This window comes from Xenopus laevis, chromosome 4S, assembly GCF_017654675.1.
Source record: "Xenopus laevis strain J_2021 chromosome 4S, Xenopus_laevis_v10.1, whole genome shotgun sequence".
Lineage (NCBI taxonomy): Eukaryota > Metazoa > Chordata > Amphibia > Anura > Pipidae > Xenopus > Xenopus laevis.
This window is the reverse complement of record NC_054378.1, coordinates 56,403,381-56,428,214: the sequence shown is the minus strand read 5'-3', so window position 1 is coordinate 56,428,214 and position 24,834 is coordinate 56,403,381. Positions and strand designations below refer to the sequence as shown.

At 40.6% G+C, this 24,834-nt stretch overlaps 1 protein-coding gene across 1 annotated transcript in view; it reads left to right on the top strand.

The window, feature by feature from the left end:
* Positions 1-16,212, top strand: part of fa2h.S (fatty acid 2-hydroxylase S homeolog) — a 43,079-nt gene extending 26,867 nt beyond the window's left edge. Inside the window, exons 2-7 of the mRNA XM_018260650.2 lie at positions 3,252-3,344; positions 6,251-6,393; positions 8,736-8,842; positions 11,752-11,924; positions 13,457-13,709; positions 15,675-16,212. Coding sequence (XP_018116139.1) covers positions 3,252-3,344; positions 6,251-6,393; positions 8,736-8,842; positions 11,752-11,924; positions 13,457-13,709; positions 15,675-15,751 — 846 coding nt within the window. The 3' untranslated portion in view covers positions 15,752-16,212. The remainder of the gene's footprint in view (positions 1-3,251; positions 3,345-6,250; positions 6,394-8,735; positions 8,843-11,751; positions 11,925-13,456; positions 13,710-15,674) is intronic.
* The last annotated feature ends 8,622 nt before the right edge of the window (positions 16,213-24,834 follow it).

Here is a 24,834-nt window from a genome sequence, read left to right as displayed (position 1 = left end):
AAAGGTCCCTCCTCCTGGGAAGAGGCCAAGTTGGTGCTATCACCAGATTGAGCAGAAGTGGGTACAAGGGCCTGCATGGCCACTTTGGAGCAATCAGGATCAGCTTGGCCTTGTCCTGAATGACCTTCGGAAATGTTTAGAGAATGAGCGGAACCACAGGAAAGGCGTAATAAAGTCATATAGAAAGACCAGTTCTGCAGAAGTGCATCCAGTGCCCTTGCCTTGGGACAGAACCTTCTGGAGAAGAAGACTGGCAGTTGGGTGTTGAGACTCGAATTGATTTCTGGCAATCCCCATCTCTCCACCAGCATCAAAAAAACCTCTTGATGTAAGAACCACTGGTGCACATTCCGACTCAAGAAGTCTGCCTTGTGATTCTCTACATCCGAAAGATACGCCGCCATCAAAAAGACAAGGTTCCTCTCTGCCCAAGACAGAATCGGCTGAACATCCTGCAACAGAGACCTGCTCCTGGTCCCACCTGCCTCCTAACATTTACTGCTACTGCAGAAGTGTTGTTTATTAGCATCATGACCAAGGAGCCCTGCAGGACTTTGGCAAATGAAAACAGTGCATGTTTTTCTGCCTTCATTTCTAGCACATTGGATGGAACACCCTTCTGTTGGAGAGGCCACCACCTCTGGACCCACTCCGAGCCCAAGTGCACCCCCCAACCCCACGTGACTATCTTCAATTGAGGCTAAGCTAAAGGAAGCCCATTGCTGAAATTCTCCTCTGATAGCCACCACCTGAGATAGAGATTGAAGGCCTGAGACAACTGGATCTGCTGATTCTAATCTCTCCTCACCCTGTTCCACTGGTCCAGGAAGAGACACTGGGCTTGCCTTATGTGCCATCTGGTCCACCTTGTGACTGGGATAGCCACTGCCATGGAACCTATAAGAGACATTAGCTCCTGGGCAGAGACCCGAGATTTCTCCTACATACGTGACACTTGGCAGATTAAGGCTTTAAGTCCCTGTGGTGGAAGTGACACTGTCCCTTCCAAGGTGTTGAAAACAGCTCCCAGGTACAGCAGAGACTGAGTGGGAGTAAGATGGCTTTTCTCCCAGTTCAGAAACCAGCCGTGAGCCAGCAAGAACTCCAGGAAAAAGTCCGATGAAAAATGAGGCTCACCTTGCTCCTCACCGACAACAGGATGTCTACTAGATAATGCCATATGGAGATCCCCTCCAACCTTAGGGCAGCAATCAGGGTTACCAGTACTTTGGAGAAGACCCTTGGGGAGGTTAATAGGCCAAACAGAAGTGATGGAAAAGATGGACTCCATCTTAAACGTCTGAATCTTCAGATACCTGTTGACCTCCTTGAGATTCAAAAATGGCCTCCAACCCCCAAGGCTTTCTTTACCAGGAACAGGACAGAATAGATTCCCCTGTTTAACTCTTAAGTTGGCAATGGGACCACCACTTTCTCTTCTATCAACCACTGGACATACTGATCCAAGGCCTTCTTCTACTTCCCAGAGGCAGGGTAAGGGGACACCACAAATCTGTTTCTCACCAGAACTGAAGAAAACGACATGCCAATAGCCTCTAGTCAGAATGTCTAAAATCCACTTATTCGAAATGATAGCATGCCAAATATGACAAAACTCTGCCATTCTGGCTCCCACTCTTCCCTCTGCAGACAGAAACACTTCTTAGGTGGTTGAGCCGGTCTAGACTTATTACTCCTTGAAAAGGCAGATTGGATTGGCCCTCTTCTAGAAAAAGGGCTTTAAAGTCCTCCCTAGTTCCTAGAATGGTGGGAGGAACTTGCAACACTTGATTCATGGGACACAAATGATTTAAATGGCTGGTATCTTGGTTACTTCTTATCCTGAGGCAGAAACTGGGTCTTGCCCCCTGAGGCTTTGACTATAACCTCGTCCAGTTTGTCTCCAAAGAGACAAGATCCCTCAAAAGGCAGAGTTTACAGACTCATCTTGGACAAGACATCTGCAGACCAGGACCTGAACCAGAGGGCTCGTCTAGATGCTACTGAAATCGCCATCTAATGGGTGGACAATCTGGTAATATATACTGCGCCCTTTGAAACAAAACCTGCTGCCATCTCTTTCTTATATGTCCCCTCATTTACAGCTATGTCAATGGTGTTGATCCATAAGGACATGGCTTTAGCCACTGAAATGAGAGCCACTGCTGGTTTGCGTGCTCCCGCTGCCTTTCTGAGGGCAGATTCCACCCTTCTGTCCATGGGGTACTTGAGGGCAAAACAATCATCAATTGACAAGGTGATCTTTTTTGGCAGGTGAATGACCGCAGGGTCTACCGATGGAAGAGCAGACCAGTCCTTAACCTCCGCCTCTTTAAAAGGAGACAATTTGGCAAACTTAGTGCCTGGTGAAACAAAGGAGACCTTCTTAGCCACCTTCTGCCACTCTGCTTTAATCAGATTTAAAAAAAAAAGTGAAACCAACAAGAGACAGCAAATAAAGAAACTATAAAACCAATAAAACATGCAGCACTAAAAGGCCTAGTATACATATACATAAGAAGTAAATTGATCTAATTTACACTTCACAGCACAATATAAATATACATGCAAGAGGCTAAGGTATTTTTAGTATTCTGCAGTGGGTTGTAAACATTAAGTACAATGAGTTTAGTAACTAAGGGTTGAGTAAGGTAAAACATTTAATTCTTATTCTTTGCTTTCCTTCTTTTTTATGTCTGCCCACAGTTCAATCACGTCTGGTTTTTGATGATACTTATGTTTTAAGGATGGGAGCCAATATATGGTAAAGCTGCTGTGGGTCTGCTAGTAGTTTTTTTTTCTGAAACTCCCACATTGAACTTTTTTGCTCCTACAGGGGCAAGAAGGGGCCTCAGTTTCACTAGAATCTTGGGGGGAAAAAACCACTGCAGCTGCTGTTGATGTAGAATTGCAAATGCAAAGGAGGTTCAGGGTTGAATGCATGTGCCTACCATTTCTCCATGCTGCAACCCATCAATGTAATAAAAGGATTTGGCCTTCTCTTTGACAGCCACTGCATGAAAATATATTATACCGTATAGGGGTCACTTACTGATCTCCTAGCACACACCTTAGCATACCTCCCAACATTTGAAAAATGAAAAGAGGGCCACACCCATTTTATGGCCACATCCCCTAATTACCATGTCTATTTTTCTAGGAGTTTTAGTGCAATGTTATAATAAGTTATAACAGTTTTGCTAATGAAAGTGAAAGAGTGCTAATGAACGTGTTTTTTGTTTTTTTTCCAGAACTTGAAAGAGAAACCGCAACAATACAGCTCAGCCACAGACCATAAAGATGTTTCTACTGGAATTCAGTTTAAAACTTTCAGCCCAGAGACGGTATGTCAATTCCATGTGGTTTTTCTATAGCAATAAACTGCTATTGACACGTTTATTGGTAGCATACTCCTGAAATGAGGGAAATGTGATTGAAAACTGAGTAGGGCAAATTGTGGTTTCAGTGGAAAGCCAATTTTTTCTTCAAAGGTCGCATTGGAGCTAGTGCAGTAACACTTGCTGGGATCATTTACTAGGACAGTGTACTTTGTCCCTTTCCTGTTGGTGAAGGCCCACAGACGCAGGTCCTTGTGCTTGAGAATGAAGTGCAAAGACCTGTGCTTTTTGCATAAATAAAGTGCTACCACCATGGACTGAAGGGGCTGAATTGACCACTTAATTCTGCCTTAATTTTTTAGGATTCATTGAGGTCTGGCATGGTGCAGAGAGACTGGTGAATTGCTAATGTGGTGCCGCTATTCAAAAACGGATCACGTTCTCAGCCTCAAAACAATAGGCAGTTAGTCTGATATCAGTGGTAGGAAAGCTTTGGAAGGGGTATTAGGGGATAAGATACTGGACTTCATTGCAAATCATAATATTATTAGATTGTGCCAGCATGATTTTATGTGTAAAAGATCTTGCCAGGCTTATTTAATTTCTTTTTATGAGAAGGTAAGCAGGGACCTCGATTCTGGGATGGCAGTGGATGTGATTTACTTATACTATGCTAAAGCATTCGATACAGTGCCACACAGAAGGTTACTGGTTTAATTAAGGAATGTTGGCCTGGAAAATAGTTTTTGTACCTGGATAGAGAACTGGCTAAAAGAGTGGTGGGCTGAGTAGTCATTCCAACTTCTAGTGACATGTTCAATTTGAAAGGGACCTATATTTTAAAAATTGTTTTTCCCACCAGATGTGTGGGCAAAATAGTATAGTATTTAGCAAGAAAATCTTCCTTTTAAGTGCTGTGGTTCCTACACTGGGATGGAGCTCCCATTGTGGGATGCCAGGTTGTGTGGGTGTTCTCCATCAGTTGGGACACACTGCATGCCCTGCTGATACATGATCTGTATACAGTTATTTATCTAAGATACTCTTGTTTTCACTAAAGATCTTGAAGTGGTAGTTTACCTTCAATTCAACTTTTAGTATGACATAGAAGGAGACCATTTGCAGTTGGCTTCATTGTTTTATTTTTGAAGACTTTTCCAGCTTAGATTTCAGCAACTGGTTGTTAGGGTCCAGTTTATCTTCGCAACCAGGCAGTGGTTAGCATGAGAGACTGGAATATGAACAGAAGAGGGCCTGCATAGAAATAGAAATAATCAAAAGTAACAATAACAATAAAACTGTAGCCTCACAGAGCAATACATTTTTGGCCTGCTGGGGGTCAGTAACCCCCCATTTGAAAACTGTAAAGATGTAGAGGAGGAGGACAAATAATACAAAAACTATAACAAATAAAATAGAAGATGAGGTTGCTAAGAATAAGGGCTTCTAATACATAATTAGGATAATGCTACTAGGGATGCACCGAATCCAGGATTCGGTTCGGGATTCGGGCCAGGATTCGGCTTTTACAGCAGGATTCGGATTCGGTCGAATCCTTCTGTCCGGCCAATCCGAATCGTAATTTGCATATGCAAATTAGGGGTGGAGAGGTAAATTGCGTGTTTTTTGTCACGAAACAAGAAAAAATATGTTCCCTTTCCCACCCCTAATTTGCATATGCAAATAAGGATTCGGTTCGCTATTTGGCCGAATCTTTCGATAAGGATTCAGGGTTCGGCCGAATCCAAAATAGTCGATTCAGTGCATCTCTAAATGCTACACAGGGGACTGATCTTGAGCTGTAGAAAAGCGCAGGTCAGGAATCAGTTCCAACACTGACATCAGCCCAAGTGCAGGCACACGCAGCAGCATTCTATGCGGAAATGCAAAAGCTAGAATTATGGAGCCGAACTCTGCAACATGTGCCTGCATCCAGGCCAACACAATGGTTCTGGGTGCAAACAAAGTAGAAAGCTTTCAGCGTTGTGGCTGATTCTCGTCCTGTGCTTTTATACAGGCAGAGATCAGCCCCTGTATGGCATTATCCTAAAAGTTAACCTAAAGGTGATTAATATACCGGAGCATGCCACCAAAAACCTCAATATCTGCATCTTGAACACCTTTCTCTTCCTATCCCACTGTACAGATTCTGCTACACAGCTGCACAGCTCTTATTAAATGCTTGCTCTCATCTTGCCTCTAAATACTGTGTATAGGTACTTTTTAGTGCAGAGCTGTTATCTGGCTTCTTAAAAATTCCATACATTCTTGGACCTTGGGCAGCAGACCTCTTGGGGGAGTTCAGTAGGATCTGTAAAGAATAACATACAACTGGATTGGATCTTGTACACTTAGCCTGAAATGGAAACTCTAAAACAATAGTTTGTATTAAATTCCTAAAGTTGGTATAAAATAGCTGTGTGCATTATTCCAGATAATTAGCATTCTTTCTGATCAGCTGGAACCCAAAGTATAGCGTATACCAGGGGATTTTTGTCCATATATTTGATACACAACTCCAGTTGGCCTGCCTCAGTAACTATTATTGTAATAATTTCTCTTTTTTGTGCTACACAAATGTAAGCAGACACAACAAGTTGTAATTAGTTAATTGTTTCAGTGTGAGTTTTAATTATTGCTCCGGATTCAGAGGAAGACGGGCAGAGAGTAGGACTGCGCTTATATACTCTCCCCCTTTCCCAGAGACTCATGAAAGCCTAGATATGAAGTTAATTGATTTTTACAGAGAACACTTTTCTGCCATACATATTCTTGGAACTATGGCAATATCTGTAAGATAGTTCTAAGCTATTGGGGACTCTGACCAAATGTTTAAGGGGTGCCAAAAACAGAAAAAGTCAGAAACACACTATTTTATTTTGCTAAAACTAAGTTTTATTTCCACTTTTTAGGATTTAGTGGACTGGGAGAAGCCTTTACTCTGGCAAGTGGGCCACCTACAGGAGAAGTATGATGAGTGGGTACATCAACCGGTGAACCGACCTATCCGGCTATTCCACTCGGACTTTGTGGAGTCATGTTCCAAAACAGCCTGGTAATACTGTTATTTCCATGCTCTGACCAATTTAGAATCCACGATTTGACCTTATTTATCAATGAAAATACTTGATATAATCGGTTCGGAAAAAAACTTGAAAAGTTTGTGTTTTTGCAAAAAAACCGAGAATTTTTAGAGTTTTATGCCCATAACGCTCTAAATTTTCATAAAACCTTGTGAAACCCATGATTGTTTTCTGATTTTTGGCCGAAACTCAGCGCAGACCATGATATCTTCAAATTTCAAATTTGGACCTATGCCCTCGACTTCTACAGGCAGGGGTGATCCTGGCCCATCCGCCGCCTGAGGCAGCAGCAGTTGCTGCTCCCCCCTCCCCTGGAAATTCGCTCTTAAAGTACCAGGAGCAGCATTTTTGCTGCCCCTGGTAACTAGTGGGGCGCTGCCGCCTGAGGCGACAGCCTCAACTTGCCTCATTGGCGAAGCACCCGTGTCTACAGGACCCCGACAGCTTGGAGATGGAGTATTTTCGGATTCTGACTTTTAGCAGCCTCCGGGTATAATAAATCAGTTTCTTTTTCCACTAAAGTTCTGATTCTGAAGAAAAACTTTAATTTTTCAAGTTTTTGGCATTCAAACTTAATAAATAACCCCCTAGAAGTTCACTTATAAGATTTTGTGTCACAAGAAGTCTAAGAAATGTCTTTCTAGGGTTACATTGGTAGACACATTGTGGGACATTCACTAAGAATTGTAGTTGCGCTGGCGTCCGCTTCGCCGTGCTTCGCCGCACTTTGCCAGGCGTATTTTTGCCAGCGCTACGCAAATTCACTAAAATCCGAAGTTGCGCTCAGGGGTAGCGTAAGGCAGCGTAAGGTTGCAAAGTTGCACTAGCGTTGATTCACTAAGCAAAGCGAAGTTACGCTAGCGATGGTTAATTTGCATACGGCGCCAAATTCAAATTTCAGTGGAAGTATATGTAGCAGCACTACACAAGCCTGAGAAACCTTCAAAATATCAAATAAAATGTTTATTTTGCCCTACACATGTGCCCACTGTATAGTTAAGTTGCCATGAGTTAGGAAATGTAGGGGGGAAGGAGGGGAGCCCCAAATTTTTTTTTCGATCTTTTTCAGCCTATCACCCATAATAAAGAAAACACGCCAGCGTTTTGTGTTAACTTTTTTTGAAGCAATCCCTATCTACTCTATTGCGCTTTGCTGGTCTGAGGTGGCGAAGGAAGTCTAGCGTAAAAGGTAGCATTCAGAATAATGCGCGCGTTAGTGAATTTGTGTAGTTACGTCCATTGCGCAAATTCGCCAGGCATAAGGGTGCAAAGTAACACTAGCGAAGTAACACTAGCAAAGTTACGCCAGCATCTGTTAGTGAATTTGCGAAGTAACGAAAATGCCCAACGCTAGCAAATTCCCGCTAGCGTTGGGCGCTTAGTGAATTTGCCCCATAGAGTGAACCTACAGTATAAGTAGGAATATCCAGTCTGTTTATTATAAACAGAAATAATAGGAAAAGTGAAAGGATCGGTTATAGCGTATGACTTCCCTAAATGACTTGGATACCATTTGAATATTATTTTGCTAAAAATTATATGAATGGTCATCAAATTGTATGCAGATATTGGTCATGGATTTTATCATAACAACACACAGTATATTCAGACACATAAATGTTAACATAGGATAATAACAAAAGAGCTTATGGCTTTACACATGTCTTTTTTTGTCTACACACTCCACTTTTGGGGGCCGATGTATCAAGGGTCGAATATCGAGGGTTAATTAACCCTCTATATTCGACTGGGGAATGAAAATCCTTTGACTTCGAATATTGTAGTCGAAGGATTTTGCGCAAAAAGTTTGATTGAATGATCGAAGGAATAATCCATCGATCGAACAATTAAATCCTTCGAATCAAACGATTCGAAGGATTTTAATCCAACGAATGAAGGATTATCCTTCGACCAAAAAAACTTAGCCAAGCCTATGGGGACCTTCCCCATAGGCTAACATAAGGTTCGGTAGCTTTTAAGTGGCAAACTAGGGGGTCGAAGTTTTTTCTTAAAGAGACAGTACTTCAACTATCGAATAGTCGAACGATTTTTAGTTCGAATCCTTGGATTCGAAATCGTAGTCGAAGGTCGAAGTAGCCCAAAAAACACTTCGAAATTCGAAGTTTTTTTACTTCGAATCCTTCACTTGAGCTTGGTTAATTGGCCTATTTATGTGAACACTCCTATTGATATAGAATGTAGCCCAGTATTTATCAAGGGTAATTAAGTGAAAATGTAATAAACCCCACCACTGGTGTAATTTTTGGAGTTGTGTGTAATACCTTATAGCTCTGTTTTTTTTCACCCTATGCAGGTACATCGTTTTGTCTGTATGGGTCCCTGTGGTTCTTTATTTATCTTGGTACTGTCTCACAGAACTGTCTCAAGGAAACACAAGGCTCTTCTCTTCATTCACCAAAGGTACTTACTCAGCCAAAACCAATATTCTACATGTATGGGTACAGATTCAGGGCCAGAGGTAGGCACATGACTAGGGTGGTTCCGAAGTCAATGATGGGGAAGTGAGGAAATGAGCTATTGAGTAAGTTGGGGAGGGGGTGATGTGGGGGTGCAGGCAGGAAACAGGCTGATGAGCCCCATAGTAGTGTCGCCTTTGGCAGCAATACTACTTGCCAGGCTTTGACCAAATTATGATAAAAAATGATGTTATACACAAAGACTGTGGCACCTTTGGACATTCCGGGCCATGTAAATCCACATTTAGCCTCCAGTTGGACAGCTTTGACCTATAAAATCAGAGGGGGGCATTTATGAAAGTGTATACATAATGCAATTAATAATTAGTAATTATAATGATGTAATAATATGTTTACATTTTTAGCAACAGAGTTGTGCTAGATATGCACTTATGTGAAACATCATTGTAGTATGTGGTACATTTTTAACATTTTAAACAAAAATTTCACTGGGCTATTGTAAGCGTTAATAAAGTGCAATATGCAATAAAGGGATTTTATCACAATTATAGATATTTAGTGACAGAAAAGAGTGCCCTGGAACATTTGGGGCAATTCATATCTGTATCAAACTGGGACATGTAGGACTTATGCTTCCCACTTCCAAAGCAGCAGGAAGTAAAAAATACATGTTCCTCACCTGCACCTTGCAGCCCCTCCCTCTGGATGAGAATGCATGGCTTTAACAGCCTCACCTCCCAACGACAAACCTGCTGATCAAACAATTAGCATGTTATGGAAGGGCAATGACACACAGTGCTAGAAAATACCCTGCCATAAAAAAATACTGAGAATTGTCTCTGCTAAAACACTCAAGTGCTTATGAAGGCACTATGGAGCGATTATGCGATATAAGTATATAAGTATATAAGTATTTTAGCAGAGACAAGTCTTAGTATTCTCTGTGGAAGAGTATTTTCTGGTGTTTTGTAGCTGCGACAAAACACACACAGCAAATAGCATTGTGTCATTGCTGTAAAGGTATTTAAAAAAAGAAATAATGTGAAAACCATTGATCTGTCCAGTGCTGTAACTATATAGAAAGCTGACCTGACGGGGTGGAGGCCCAATGAACAGGAGGGCCCAGACTGCGTGGTTGTCTACCTCTACATACCCGTGAGCATGCAGTGGCAAGAGTGAAGTTAGGGTGCAGGTGGGAGGAGCTGCAGACCCCTTTGTAGACTTTTGCGTGCTGGGCCCTTTTGCAGGACTGACGATCTCTTGCTATACCACTGGATCTGACATTAGCAATAAAAAGTGTATAGCAACCTCTCTAATCAAATAAAATAATCTGTTTGGCTATGACACCTTTAAAGGAGAACTTAACCCTTAATGAGAAAAACCCCTACCCCCCAACCCTACATAGACCTGCCTTCCCCTTCCATCCTAGCTGCTACCCCTGGTAAATGCCCCTAACTCTTTACCTACCCCTCTGTGCAGATTCAGGGCATCGGAGTTCACGGGCGCCATCTTCCGGCACTTCGGTAATCTTCGAGTCTTCTTCCTTCACTTTGGCAATTTCCGTGACTTTCGGCGAATGCGCAGTTGGTGCGAAACGGAACCCTATGTAGGGTTGGGGGGTAGGGTATTTTTTTAATTAAGAGTTGAATTCTCCTTTAACCAAACTGTTCTTTTTGATATGTAGTACAATGACTTTAAACACCATGTAGGGTGTTGCATCTCATCATTACGTACTGTATGAAAATGAAAGGAGGAATATTCTTTAAATACTTTGCATAGTACTAGAATTATTTGGTTCCCATAGCACCACCAGAATGCAAGTATATCAATAGTCTCATGGGTAAATGAACCACCAATAGAAATAGATAACCAGTGCATACCCTCAGGGAAAAAGAAGCCAGATATGCCACATGCCTGCCTTTGCCTAGACCAGGGGTGTCCAAACTGCGGCCCGAGGGCCACATTCGGCCCAGGATGCATATGAATGCGGCCCAGCTTGAAACGCTTGGTTTCCGAGGAAATAGGAGGAGGGGGACTCTGCCCATTGCCCAGTTAGTAATAATAATATAATAATATGTCTATATAATATCCAGGTGTCCCATATTCCAGTGTATAGTTCCACCTGGTTATCCAACTGGTATTGTAGTTCTTTTCTGTGTATTTCCTTTACTTTTACAAATCAAACGTGTTTTTGTATTTCATGTGTGGCCCCAGACAATTTTTCTTTTTCCAATGTGGCCCGGCGAGCCAAAAATTTGGACACCCCTGGCCTAGACGCAGTATTCCATAGATTATATAAAGTTCTCTTAGTATGAAGATAATCAATTCATCCCTGAACTTTGAGATTTACTGCTTTTGTCACATCAAAAAATATTGTTGTGGGAATTAATTTCCTCTGTTTGGAGTATATTCCATATCCTGCTGCTTTAGCTTTTTGGAAACCCATGTTTCTGGCCTGTTAGTGGCCAGTGATATTTCAGATGTTTCATTTATCCACAAGCTCAGGCACCTAAGAGAGCTTCCAAACGCCAGTTCTAGTCTGCAGGTACATCAGTATAAGCTTTGTGTATGAGTTCATTACTTTTCTATTATTCACCAGTAACTACTGAATTGTTGGTTAGCATATATTCTTTTCCCCAAGCCAAACCAGATAAGGCTTTCATGTTAAGCTTGTATCTTGTATTGATACGTGCTAGGAAAACCTAGAGGGTTTGTTCCAATAAAATATTTACATGTATATTAGTTGTAACCCAAGCTGAAACCCAACAGTGTGCACAAAAGAAAAGTTTATAGTGCACACTTCTGGACAAAAGATACACCATGTAATAGAAGAACCAGTAGGAATTGATGGGGTCTGTTGTAACAGCTTTTTTTAATGTGTAATTTTTGCAGATTATTCCGTTCCTGTGCCAGTGTTTTTCTTCTTTCCACTTTTCCTTATTGGAGTATTGATCTGGACACTTATGGAATATGGAATTCACAGATTTGTCTTCCACATGAACCCACCTGCTAGTAACTACTATCTCATCACCCTGCACTTTATGTTGCATGGACAGCATCATAAGGTAAGGTGTCTGAAAACAGCAGCACAATTAATCTTGTCTTAACACACAATAGAATTATTATTTGTGTTCTTAAAAATTCTTTTTAAAGGGGCTGTTCACCTTCCAATCAATTTTTTTCAGTTCAGTGGCTTTCAGATTGTTCATATAAACAAAAAAGAGAAGATGCCGGCTCCAATCTCCTTTGGACTAATTATAATATATCAATAGAGCAAATCACTTATAAATCACTTATAAACTTTGCGGGTCAAATCCCTTATTTTTGTGTATATATATATATATATATATGCATGTAATGCTCAAGTTGCTCAAATTTCTACGTTGATGTAGACCGCTAGGCAATCCTTACCAAGCAGAAAAATCTGGCCTGGGTGTCCAGACCCCAGGCCCTTCACTCCAATCGTTAAATGATAGAAAACAGCCAAAGAGCTTTACACTCACCAAGTTAGCCGAATGGTCTTTTTCAAATGCTTTCCAAATTGTATTTTTTACAATGTTCCCAAATTTTAGGTTCAAAGTTTAATGTTCCTGTTACAATTTGCTGCATTTAGTTGATACATTTCTCAGCAGTATCTGTTGAATATTAGCAACTATTGTATCAATTCTAACAGCTGTCTTTAATGAAACTCAGGGATTCTGCTCAGCAAAGACAAATATAACAAATGTATCAACTAAATATTTAAATTCAGAACATTTAAAGAGTTGGTGACCCTCCGCCCTCCCTCCCCAGAGCTGCTTTAGAAGGTGAAAAATTAAAATTTACACTTCAGTATTAGAAAAACGGTCACAAATAGAAAGTGATTGGAAAAATCTTTATTTCTGGTGATCTATCTGAAACCAACTGAACTGGAAAAAGTGTTTGAAGGAACTTTTCTTTGCGTACATACAATTAGCAGTAAAAACAGATTCTATTTTTTAGTCAGGAAAAAATCCAGTAGCACACCAAAATATTGTTGCTTTAGTGAAATAGGTGATTTATTTAACCCTTAAACATTCACAAAGATGGCAACGTTTATCCTTTATCCAGCCCGGAGGGACCCGAAACGCTGTCAACTTTGTGAATGTTAATGGGTTAAATATATCACCTTTTTCACTAAAGCAACAATTTTTTGATGTGCTTCTGGATTTTTTCCTATACTGACCTTTGTCCCTGTGCAAGGAGGGGAACTTCTAGTTGAGCACCCACCACTTCCAGCGGAAACTTTGCAGGTTGAGCACTCCATTATGGCGCATCTCTATTTTTTAGTCAGTGATTAGTGTGGGGCATATAAGACTTTGGACACCTTTCTAAAGGTTAGGTGTACTAGAGGTCCATAAAGCGCACCTAAATACATGAGTTCAGTTATGTTACTGTGTTAAACTACACAAAATGAATGTTTTAGCATGCACATATATTCAATGACACTTGCATTGGTTGTTCCTTGTGGGAAAAAGTACATGTAGTACAGCCACTCTATGCAATTATGATGAATTTACAAAGTAATTTTGAAACATGGCTAAAATGTGATGAATTGATTATTATTATTACATTTCAGGCTCCTTTTGACAGCTCTCGTCTAGTGTTCCCTCCAGTTCCAGCATCCATTGTGATAATTCCTCTATATATATTGGTGCAGCTTCTTTTCCCAGTTCCAGTGGGGCTGTCTATCTTTGTGGGAGGACTTTTTGGATATGTGGCATATGACATGACACATTATTATTTGCACTATGGCAGTCCTAGCAAGGGCTCATACCTGGCCTGGCTAAAGTCTTACCATGTCCGCCATCACTTTGAGCATCAAAAATCTGGTATGATGTTTTTTGAAGACTTTGTATTTTCATTCATTTGATCATTCCCTGCCTCTGTTTATCTAATGAATTTATACCTATTTTTTACCATATTATACTTTTTGTTGAGTCATTTACAATTTACTTTGATTTCACTTCTTAAATATTACTTTAAAAATATGTAGTTTGTCCATGAAATGTAAAGTGGGCTTGGCCATGGAGAGGCTTTGAATGCCGTGTCAAAATAAAGTAAAGTTTACAGTTCTTTACAGGTGTATTAGTGCTAATACTATTAATGCACTACTAGCTAATTTCCTTCCATTAGTCTAGTGCACACTATGATCAAAGCTGGTCGGTTGTTGCTGTTTATTTTTCTGGTGCAAATTAGCACCCATGTTAATAAGTAAGGGTCCCAATGTACAGGCCCGTATTTGTGGAAAGGCCACCTAGGCCCGGGCCTAGGGCAGCAGGATTTTATGGGGGCGGCATGTTGCCCAACCACACCAACATTGATTCAAAAACACTGGGGATGTGCTGGAGATACAATCATTTTTTAAATTTCCCATGCGCCAATCCCCATTGATGATGAAAATTTGCACGAATAAAGGGGAGGGGACAGGGTGACGAACAGCAGTGGGCCTATAGGTGCCCACTATGTAAATCCGGCTCTGCCAATGTATGGTACCAGTGCGAGCTGTTATTTCTGTGAGAGAGTTAAGAAACATAAAAACCTGTATTTACTGAAGCATGGGTTCTTTAAAAAAAACGACATATACTTATTTCAAGTACTTATGGCAACAATTCAGCAAATCAAAGATTTACGGGACATTTTTAAGCATTTTGGGGGGTTGAAGACAGTCTTGTGGGTCAATAATTTATTAAGTCCCTTGTCTTACAGCAGTGTCATAAATTTGTAAAAAAATTAAAATAATAATTTCCCTTGCTATAGTTCCATGGGTTTCTCATTAAGCATTAACCCAAAACTGGCCTCGAGACTGGGTCCCTTAAGTCCTAACAATTATAAAAATATATAAAAATATATAAAAGCATTGGTTAAAATTCCCCTGCAGTAGTTTTATAGATTTCCACATTTTGTAACTTATTTTTTTCTAGCTTATAACTAGCCAAAGAAATAAAGGATGACAGTTTATGACACTTCTGTGCTCACTAACTTCATTTTATGAGCAGCGCAACATCACATCAACATCCTCTTCTCACAAAATTCATTTTCTGCCAACGGTGTGCGTATGAAAAATCAACACCAGGTTGCCCCGTTGCAAATTCATTATATAAGCAGTCTAAAAATTGCTAATATCTTAAGTACTAGAAAAAAATGTCAATTAAAAAACAATGGGCAATTTTCCTTTTTTTTTTTACAATTTTTTTTTTTGAAAGGTTTCCTTTAAAAAATGTATATTAGAAAGTTGCTCAGAATTATATATATTTTTTATTTTGGCTGAGGGCCCCATTAAGGACACAGCTATTTAATCCCCAGCAATAGACACTGGCAGTAGAATGCGTTCTACTGAAGAGATTAGTGACTTTTGATGTGGCAGCACATGTAATACCACCTATGTACAAAATAACATTAGTTGTTCACTGGATTTAATATCTGTGTGTGTGGAGAAGCATTCAGTGTGTGCAACATTTGTTGTTTGTGTTTTTTGAAAGTAAACTCTTTTCGGCAGAACCCTATTTACCTCTTTTTTTAGTTACTGTTGGTTTTTGTATGTTTTCTTGTATAATGGAATAAAAGGCAGTGTGAGTCTCTCAAAAGCAGTAGTTGTCAAAACTAAACTTTTATATTAGGAGACGGGCATTGCCTAACACCTTTTGTGCCTATTGGGGCACTGTCTTATAGCCTTGTGCGTCCATTCCCCAAATATTCTAAAAATAATAATAGTTGGCTCTTAATTTTTTACATACTTTTCTTCCTTTTTTCTTTTTTAGCTGCAATTTATGACTGTTTTGTATTTTTCCCTCCAGGTTTTGGCATCACCAGCACCTTGTGGGACGGTCCCTTTAACACTCTTATTCCTGAGGATAAGGATAAAGACAGCTAGGACGTCCCATGCTTATAGTTTTATACATTCACAAAGACACCTGCTGGCTTGCAGCCTACTGTACATACAGGGGGAGGAGAACATGTGTTTTCACCTTTCTATAAATAAAAGATGTTCAACTTTTTCCATTGATCCCATGTGTTATGGGATGCATGTCAGCGGGAAATAATTATTTATTAAGGAAAAAACAAATTGAAGGGGATTGCCAAGAAATGTAAGAATGCCTGTGCTTGGCATCTACTTAATCTAATGCAATGCAAGTGTTTCCATAGCTGAAATGGACCGCGACTACTTGACCAAGGAGGTATACACAGACACATTGTATTCCTTTAAAATCGCACTGACAGACTTCAGCTTTAACCCTGGCTCCCCCTGTCATGTGAACAGCACATTGTAAAATTCCTAATGTGTATAAATGCCTAAAAATAAACTAATATTTTCTTTTTTTTTAAGAAAGCAAACATGTATGTTATGTCAATTAAATATCTGTCATGTTTCTAAACATGCTAGGATACAATGTCACACAATGTTATATAATGCACCATAGCAAAACACTTACTGCATACATTCAGTCCCCCTTATCCTTGAACAGGGAAAAGTCCACATCACAGTCTTTGAGAAATGTATTGATCTACTCTTTGCACCAAGGGGGATGTAACTGATGGCAAAAAAAACAAGGTGTTAGCTGTTGGTTCCATCCAGTTGGCACAGTGTATAAATATATATTTACCATGTACATAGAAATTGTATTTGCCATTTGGAGAAATGTGTTCCAGATTTTCCAGGACAAATAATACCCAATCATCTAGTTCCCATTTCTTTATGGTACAGCCCAATATCTTGACTTCATGTATCATGTAGAAACCCTCCTAGGCCTGACTGCATATAGCAGCTCCTTTTCCAAACTCCTCGGTTACACCGGTGTGTAGTGAGATAAGCAGCTCTGGACAGAATCTCAGATATGTAGTTTGCTACAACAAGAAGGCAGTTCTCTTCAACTTTTACAAGAGTCATCTTTATTTATATACTGCCAGAAAGCTATGCATCACTTTACATTGATTTATAATGAACATAGATTTTACAATAATTTAACAAACAAGCGTTACGGAATTTTTTAAAAAAGGGATTTGAGTTAGTGGCAGGGAAAGGTGGCAGTCCTATTATATACAGGTATGGGATCTTATATCCAGAATGCTCAGGACCCGTGGCCTTACAGATAAGGGATCTTTCTGTAATTTGGATCACCATACTTTAAGAGGCCCATTTACTAACAACCAAATTGCTAGAAGAAAGCTAAACAAAACTAGGGTCCCTGGCCAGGAAAAGGACATTGGCTAGTGGGGCCTGCTGGGATTTCCCCTGTGAAACCAGCTGACCAGTCTGACCCTGGACAGAATGGAAATAATAACGATTGAAAGAAATGGCACAGTAGTCAGCAAATTAAGAAAACATTTCAATATTCAACAAATGTATAAAACATTGTTTAATGGCACATGGTTTTCCTAAAAGCTCTTCTGCTTGTAATGGAATGAGTCAGTGTTGTTTTTGTTTAGGTTGGTTCAGTACTGCCTTTTTATACAGCAGCGAGTAGAGTTGGCTGATATGCAATGCTTGGTGTGTTCTTCACCAGGAGAAAGAGATAGAAAAGGTAAAATTGCTTCATTATTTACTGTGATTTTCCTTTCCTGGTTCCTCTCCATATCGGCAGTCATCAGGTCAGGCCCCTCCTCACCTCATTGAAGAACCCATCCCACCAAACAAAAGTCATCCACAGGCACCTACCTGCTTCACCTCATGTGCCAGTGTGCCCATGCCACTAGATGAATGGAAGAAACCTTCATCCTCAGAAGCCTGGCTACATTCGAGCGAAGATCTTGCTGTGTCTTTTCACCCCTGACTGGGTATTCAGAACTGCTCCAGACTTTTCGACCAGTCTAGATGAGTCATGATCTTGAAGAGCCTTGAACACCTTGTCCCTGTAACTCACTGATTGAGACCTTGAAGAAGCACAGGTAGTGGAATACTCTTATCCCCTGCCACCCCTGAAAGGCACATATCAGAATGTGATGTCTAGGGTACACACTCAGCAAGCCACGGCACACAGCCCTACTTGTACTGACTCCAGAGACTCCATTTTGAACTTTTGGAATGTTGAAACCGGTTCACGGGCTTAGGTTCAAGATCAGATACCAGTCCCCTGAAGGTTTGCAGACCATTTAGAAGTAGAAATAAACCCCCTTCTCCTGCACCTAAAGGGGTACAGGAATTATAACTCTTTGAGCCAACATCTGTTCCAAACAGGCCAGCAAATCTTGCCTTTTTTCTGGAGAATTCAGAAATGGGGACATAAGACACCTTGGGGGAGGAAGATGATCCCGAAATTCCAGTGTCTGTGTTTTTTTCACAGGCACCCAGAAAATGTTGTAACCTTACTTCTAGCACCCAGGGACCCCGTCTTTCTGAAGGACTTCCAAGTGGATAATGTGGCAGTAGATCTGGAGCTGAACTGGTGAAGGGAATGAGTCCCCCAGCCCAGCTGTTTTGCTGGATTTCTTCCTGTTCCTGAAGCCCCTCAATTCGGGATTTCCTGCAGATCTGAGCTTAAATGGAACCTTGCTGCAGAAGAACTTTTTAGACCGTTGTGTATGTATCTTTTTCGACAGGAACTGGCTCTTGCCCCCAAATGCCTTGGAAATGAATTCTTCCAGCCTTTTACTGAAAAACACTTGGAACGATAATGAACAAATGACTGATTTCAAGGTAGTATTTGACACCCAGGACACAAAGCCCTTCTGTATGAAACCGAGAGTGCTACATATCTAGAAGTTAGTCAGGTAATGTCAGTGGAGGCATTGAGCAGGAAGGAGACACCTATTCTGTGTTCAGACTGACCTTCCAGAATATCATTCTTCTCTCGGTCCTCTATGATAACAATCTCTACGCTCTCCGGCCAAATTTCCACACCTTTTGGCCATAGATATGCCACCCTTAATAACAAAAAAAACGACCCCCCTACCCTACATAGACTCCCTCCCTCCTCCACCCCAGCCTAGCTGCGCCCCCCCCCCCGGCAAATGCCCCTAACTCTTTACCAGTGTTGGACTGGGATGCCAGGGGCCCACCAGAAAACCTTAGACTATGGGCCCACCTTAGACCATGGACTCACTTTCCAAACTATTATTCCTCCTCTCTCAACCTCTTTATTATCCCAGTCTTTTATATCTACTTTATATATTCTTCCATTATTAAGCATTTGATTCCCATAAAGAAATAGGGAATGACCATAAAATATGCTAAATGGTTAGATGCAAGAGGGCCCACTGACACCTGAGCCCATCGGGAGTTTTCCTGGTATCCCTGTGGGCCAGTCCGACACTGCTCTTTACTTACTTAGGCACTGAGGCAACCATATGGAGAAGCGTTAAGCAGTGTTTGCTCAACCCTAAATCAAATACCATCTGTCAGTGTCATAAATAAATGAGCAATATTTCTGTGACTAAAGCAACGTCACACATGGGCAATATGTGTGTACTAGTGTTAAACTAGTACAGGGGCACCCCCCCTACACAGCATGTATTGATTCTTATCATGATTGTACTCATTCTGATTCAGCTACTCGCGTGCACTGAAACAAACCAGCCCACCAGGAGTCATAAAATATACTGTAGATGATAAATGAGAGCAAATTAGTCTAATGAGTAAAAGCAGCAGTCAGAGAGGAAATGTTTGGGATGATACATCACAAACTAGGGGCAAATTTAGGGGAAAAAACATTTTAAATACAGTAATATGTCTGGATGGTGGAATAAAAAAGAGGTAAGAGAAGAAGTAAATTCTATAGGACAAAGTGACTAACGCTAGCAAAAATTCGGCAGATTTACTAACGGTCGCCATGGTAACTTCGCTAGCGAAGGAGATAGACTGTAGCGGTACTTAGCTCACTAGCGCCTGGCAAATGGACATAACTATGTAAATTCACTAAGATGTGGATTTTACTGAACGTTACCTCTTGCACCAGACTTGCCTTCATCACCTCAAACCAGGCGAAGTGCAATAGAGTAGATAGGACTTCCTCAAAAAATAGTTGAAAAGTCCCAATAAACGCTGGCGACTCTTCATTTTTCAAGGTGATAGGCTGCAAAAGATCGATTGTTTACAGTCTGGATTCAGTTTGAATACTGAGAATTTGGACAAGAAGAAATGAAAATGGCTAAATCCCATACCCAATATCTTATCTGGTGCACCCCAGTGCTTAACAGGGGGGGGTTTAGGGGTGAGGAGGAGCTGCAGATGTGTTAATATAAGGGAAACATGCAGGAGCATATGGTTAAGCAGTTGGATGTTTCTTCCTTTTAGAAGAAATATATACACTACTTTAGTGTTAAAGGTGTTCAGCTCCCAAAAGGTTTTAAGATTCCCCTCAGTAGTGAGTTCAGTTTTTAATGGAGTGGGCCAGGTATGCAATATATACTGTAGTTCTGTCGGACATTCAACCTGTCGGGAATAATGTAAAATTTCCATTGTATGGTCACACCCTCTTCAGGGGCTTTCAGTTATGCATATCGGTTCAAGAACAATAACGTATTTACCTTGTTGTTAAATTAACCATTGCCAGAAGCTGGAAAGTCACAATCAGAAGATCAGAAGATTAAATGTTGGCTTAAATAAAAATACAAATTAAAGAGAGCACATCAGGTCACTGCTGTATGTAGTATATTTTATGCTTTATTACATTTTCTGTACATTTGGTTAACAGCTTCAACATATTTAAAGTATAATGGAGGAGCTTTCTCCATCTCCATCCAAAGTGCTTTCCCAATAGCTTGAATTCATCTAATCCCTAAAACTCATGTGATCAGACATTAACTCAAATAAGCAAAAGCAGATTGCTATTATAAGTCTCACCAGGGTCAGTTCCATAGCTGGACATGCTTAATTATCTAAGAGCACAATAAGTCTGTTCTCTCAGAGAGAGAGAGTCAATAATTACCTTACATTGGCCCTTTACCAAGTCCTGTGGGTAGGAACATTAGACCCTTGAGTAGAAATACAGCTCTACTTTATGGACACATAGCTATAAAGTTATTTGCTGCATACCTGAGATTTGAATAATCTTCTCTCTGGTGATAACCCCTCACTTGCTGGAATCTATCACTTTCTGCATAATACAAGCTCCTGATGGAAAATCATTACCCAGGGCAAGGGCATCTATAACATAGTGAGATATTCTCTTCATAAAGTCTTCAGTGCTTTAAATTATTGTAATTTATATATATTTCTTATTTATATATATGAATTTAGAAAAACAAACATTATGAGCGTGATTCACATCAATGAAAATACTTTATTTTATGGTTTATCCTATGAAAACTTATGAGCCAGATTCAATTTGAGTAGAAAAACCTGTTCTAAAAGCTACAACATTTTGTGTGTATATGTGTGTGTGCATTGGCAAAATGTGTGTTGTGTGCATTTACAAGTATGTGTGAGTGAAACCCCCCTGATCCCCCAAATATGTATGCGAGTGTGTGTAAGTGTTAGGGATGCACCGAATCCAGGATTCAGTTCAGGATTCTGCTTTTTTCAGCAGGATTTGGATTCGGCCGAATCCTCCTGCCTGCTGAACCGAATCCTAATTTACATATGCAAATTAGGGGAGGGGAATTGCGTGACTTTTTTCCCAAAAAACAAGGAAGTATAAAATGTTTTCCCCTTCCAACCCTTAATTTGCATATGCAAATTCGGATTTGGTTCGGTATTCGGCCGAATCTTTCGCGAAGGATTCGGGGGTTCGGCAGAATCCAAAATAGTGGATTTGGTGCATCCCTAGTAAGTGTAAATGTGTAATAGTGTACAAAGTATGTGTTTGTGTGTTTTGTGTCTGTTAACACTAACCTGGGGGGGTTGCAGGCAGCAGACCCATCCTCTGCGACGCGGGACTGGCTGGAGGCACAGGAGGAAGTTGTCCCACGAAGATCCAAGTCTGGGGTCACCACTAAGGGAAGGTGGAAGTGCAGGTAGCAGAAGGCACCCTTTGGGGTCCCTGGGCAATTGCACCCCAGAGGCCACTTTTCCACCCACTCTGCTCAATGGGTAGGGGCTTATGAGCAAGCGGGGCAGAAGCAAGCATCTTTAAAATCTGCTCCTCCACGCCAATATACATTCTGGGGCACTTGGGTACTTTTATACACAGATCGTAGACAACCAGCACTGGTAGGTAATCTTTCATCTAATCGAGTCAATATGCTCCCTAGAAACTCTAGTTAGGGAGGCTTTCCCAATGGCCATGTGGTTAAGGCATCCACCAATGGTGCAGATGGTCATGAGCTTGAATCCCGCTCGCGGCTTTAAAAAAAAATGCCTGATGCATCAGTGTAAATCGCTGCCTAGGGAAAGAGCACCACATGGATGTATGGAAGTTAGTGAAGGGGGAGCTGCAGCGATGGTCAAGGTGGGGCCTGAAGTCACCCATCTGTGATGAAGGAAAGGGGTCTTGCTTAAAAAATAGCTAATAACTGAATGGCACAGAGGAAATGTCATGTACAAATACCCCCAGACAGCTGAATGGCACAGAGGAAATTTAAAGGTATAAATACTCCCAGACTAATCTGAATGGCATTTCATGTATAAATAACCCCAGACTAATAGTGGAATGGTACAAAGGAAATTTCCTATATAAATATCCCCAGACTAATAGCTGAATGGCACAGAGGAAATTTCATGTATAAATACCACAGAATTGCACATAGTAAATTTATTGTATAAATACCCCCAGAATAATAGCAGAATGGCAAAGAGGCAATTTCATGTATAACTACCCTCAGACTTATATCTGAAAGGCACAGAGGCAATTCCAAGGATAAATACCCCCAAACTAATAGCAGAGTGGCACAGAGGCAATTTCATGTATATATACCCCCAGAATAATAGCAGAATGGCACAGAGGCAGAATGCTTAACCTTGGGCATTGTTTATTAAGAACAGTGTTCTATACAAAAATTGAAAAAATATTTGGAAAGCCAATTAGCAATAGCATCTGTGGCACTTTACCAAACCCAAAGTATTGGTTAATTAATAACAAAGCCCAAAAAAAGGGAGCCTGTGGCAGATGCCTTTGCATCCAAAGGACAGTTATCTAGTGGAACTTGAACTCTGGGCTTGTTGGACTGATACAAGCGATTGGACATGTATGCCACAGAGCAGAATGGCAGCTTGGAGAATGTAGCTTTTTTCAGAATAGCCCCCTGCATCCCAGGGCCACCATGGATGGAGGATACTCTGATCACTTTCCAGTCCAGGGGTGGCTGCTTGCCTTTTGGATGCGGTCTCTGTGGGTGAGGAGATTCCTTTCTGGGTAGACGAGGGAGTCCTGAATCGAAAAATGTTGTCGCGCGGCAAAATTGTTTTGACGCGTTTTTTTTTTAAGTTTACAATTCTATGGGCGTCATTTTTGCGGCGAAACAAGCGAAAAAATTCGCCCATCCCTAGCGACAAGCACTGAGACAATGTGGCCCTTTCACATGTAGCTCAATTCTTCAAAAGGTTCTTTGATCTTTTCCGTAAAAAATGTTTATCAGTCTATAATGTCCTCTAATGTACTCATGCCCCTCGCAAGCACATTTTTTCTCAAGAGAAAAACAATCCCAAACTTGATAGCCTTTCCTCATAGTTTGATTCTTCTATGTCATTCTTCCATCCCTATTATCTGTTTAGTTACAAGTCTCTGTACTCTTTTCTGCTCAATTATATCATACTTAAAGGAATTGTTCAGTATAAAAATAAAAACTGGCTAAATAGATAGGCTGTGCAAAATAAAAAATGTTTCTAGTATAGTTAGTTAGCCAAAAATGTAATGTATAAAGGCTGGAGTGACTGGATGTCTAATATAATACCCAGAACACTACTTCCTGCTTTTCAGCCCTCTTGGTTTCCACTGATTGGTTACCAGGCAGTAACCAATCAGTGACTTAAGGGGGGGGCACATGGGCCATAACTGTTGCTTTTGAATCTGAGCTGAATGCTGAGGATCAATTGCAAACTCGCTGAACAGTTATGTCCCATGTGCCACCCTACAAGTCGCTGACTAACTCAGAGTTAGAGAGCTGCAAAGCAGGAAATAGTGTTGTGTTCTGTTAAACATCCAGTCACTCCAGCCTTTATACATTACATTTTTGGCTAACTAACTATATTAGAATTTTGTTTATTTTGCACAGCCTATCTATTTAACCAGTTGAATCCTAGGATCCCAGGGGGCGGCCCTTATTTCTTAAAATTTTAAATTTAGGGTTACCCAGTGGCACATACTACTAAACAAGTAGATTATAATGAAAATGGTTTATTTACATAGAAGCTGTTTATGAAATTTTTATATAAACTTACATTGTTGGTTAGGGGGGATAGTTTTCCTTTAAGTGCAAATGGCTGCACTAGTGTTATTGGATACCCATTACAGCTCCTGTACTTGCACCTATGAGTTTGCAAATGACCTCCCAGTTTTATGTCATTCAGTCATATAACCACAGACATGTTGGGTTAAACTATAATCACATACCTCCCAACATTTTGTAAAAAGAGTAAAAAGAGGGACAAAAAAATTTTTTCCGCATGTAGCGCAGCAATTTTTTGACCACACCTCTTTCTGTGGCCACACCCCCTAATTACCATGTGTGTTTTACAAAATTTGGCAGGTTATGAAAGTTTGAAAATATTTCTCCTTATCTAAACTGTGTTTTTGTGTCTCAAAATTGATACAAAGTATCTTATTTGCACCTGTGGCTGTTCTGGGCTCTCTGCTAAAAGCCAATTAAGTTTCTTTTTCTGGCTGTTCAGTGCAGAGAAAAGAGGGACTTTCCAGTACAAATGAGGGACTGCGGGTTGAGCTGTCAAAAGAGGGACTGTCCCTCTGAAAAAGGGACAGTTGGGAGGTATGCATTATGTTTCTCCTGCTCTGTCATGTGCTGTTCCACTAGTCCTGCTCATTCCCTCAGTCAATATAGTCACTTCTTTCCAAATTTCTGAATATGTCTAATAATGTTTCTAATAGACAATGGAGTAGAAAAGAACTAGATCATACATTAATTTCT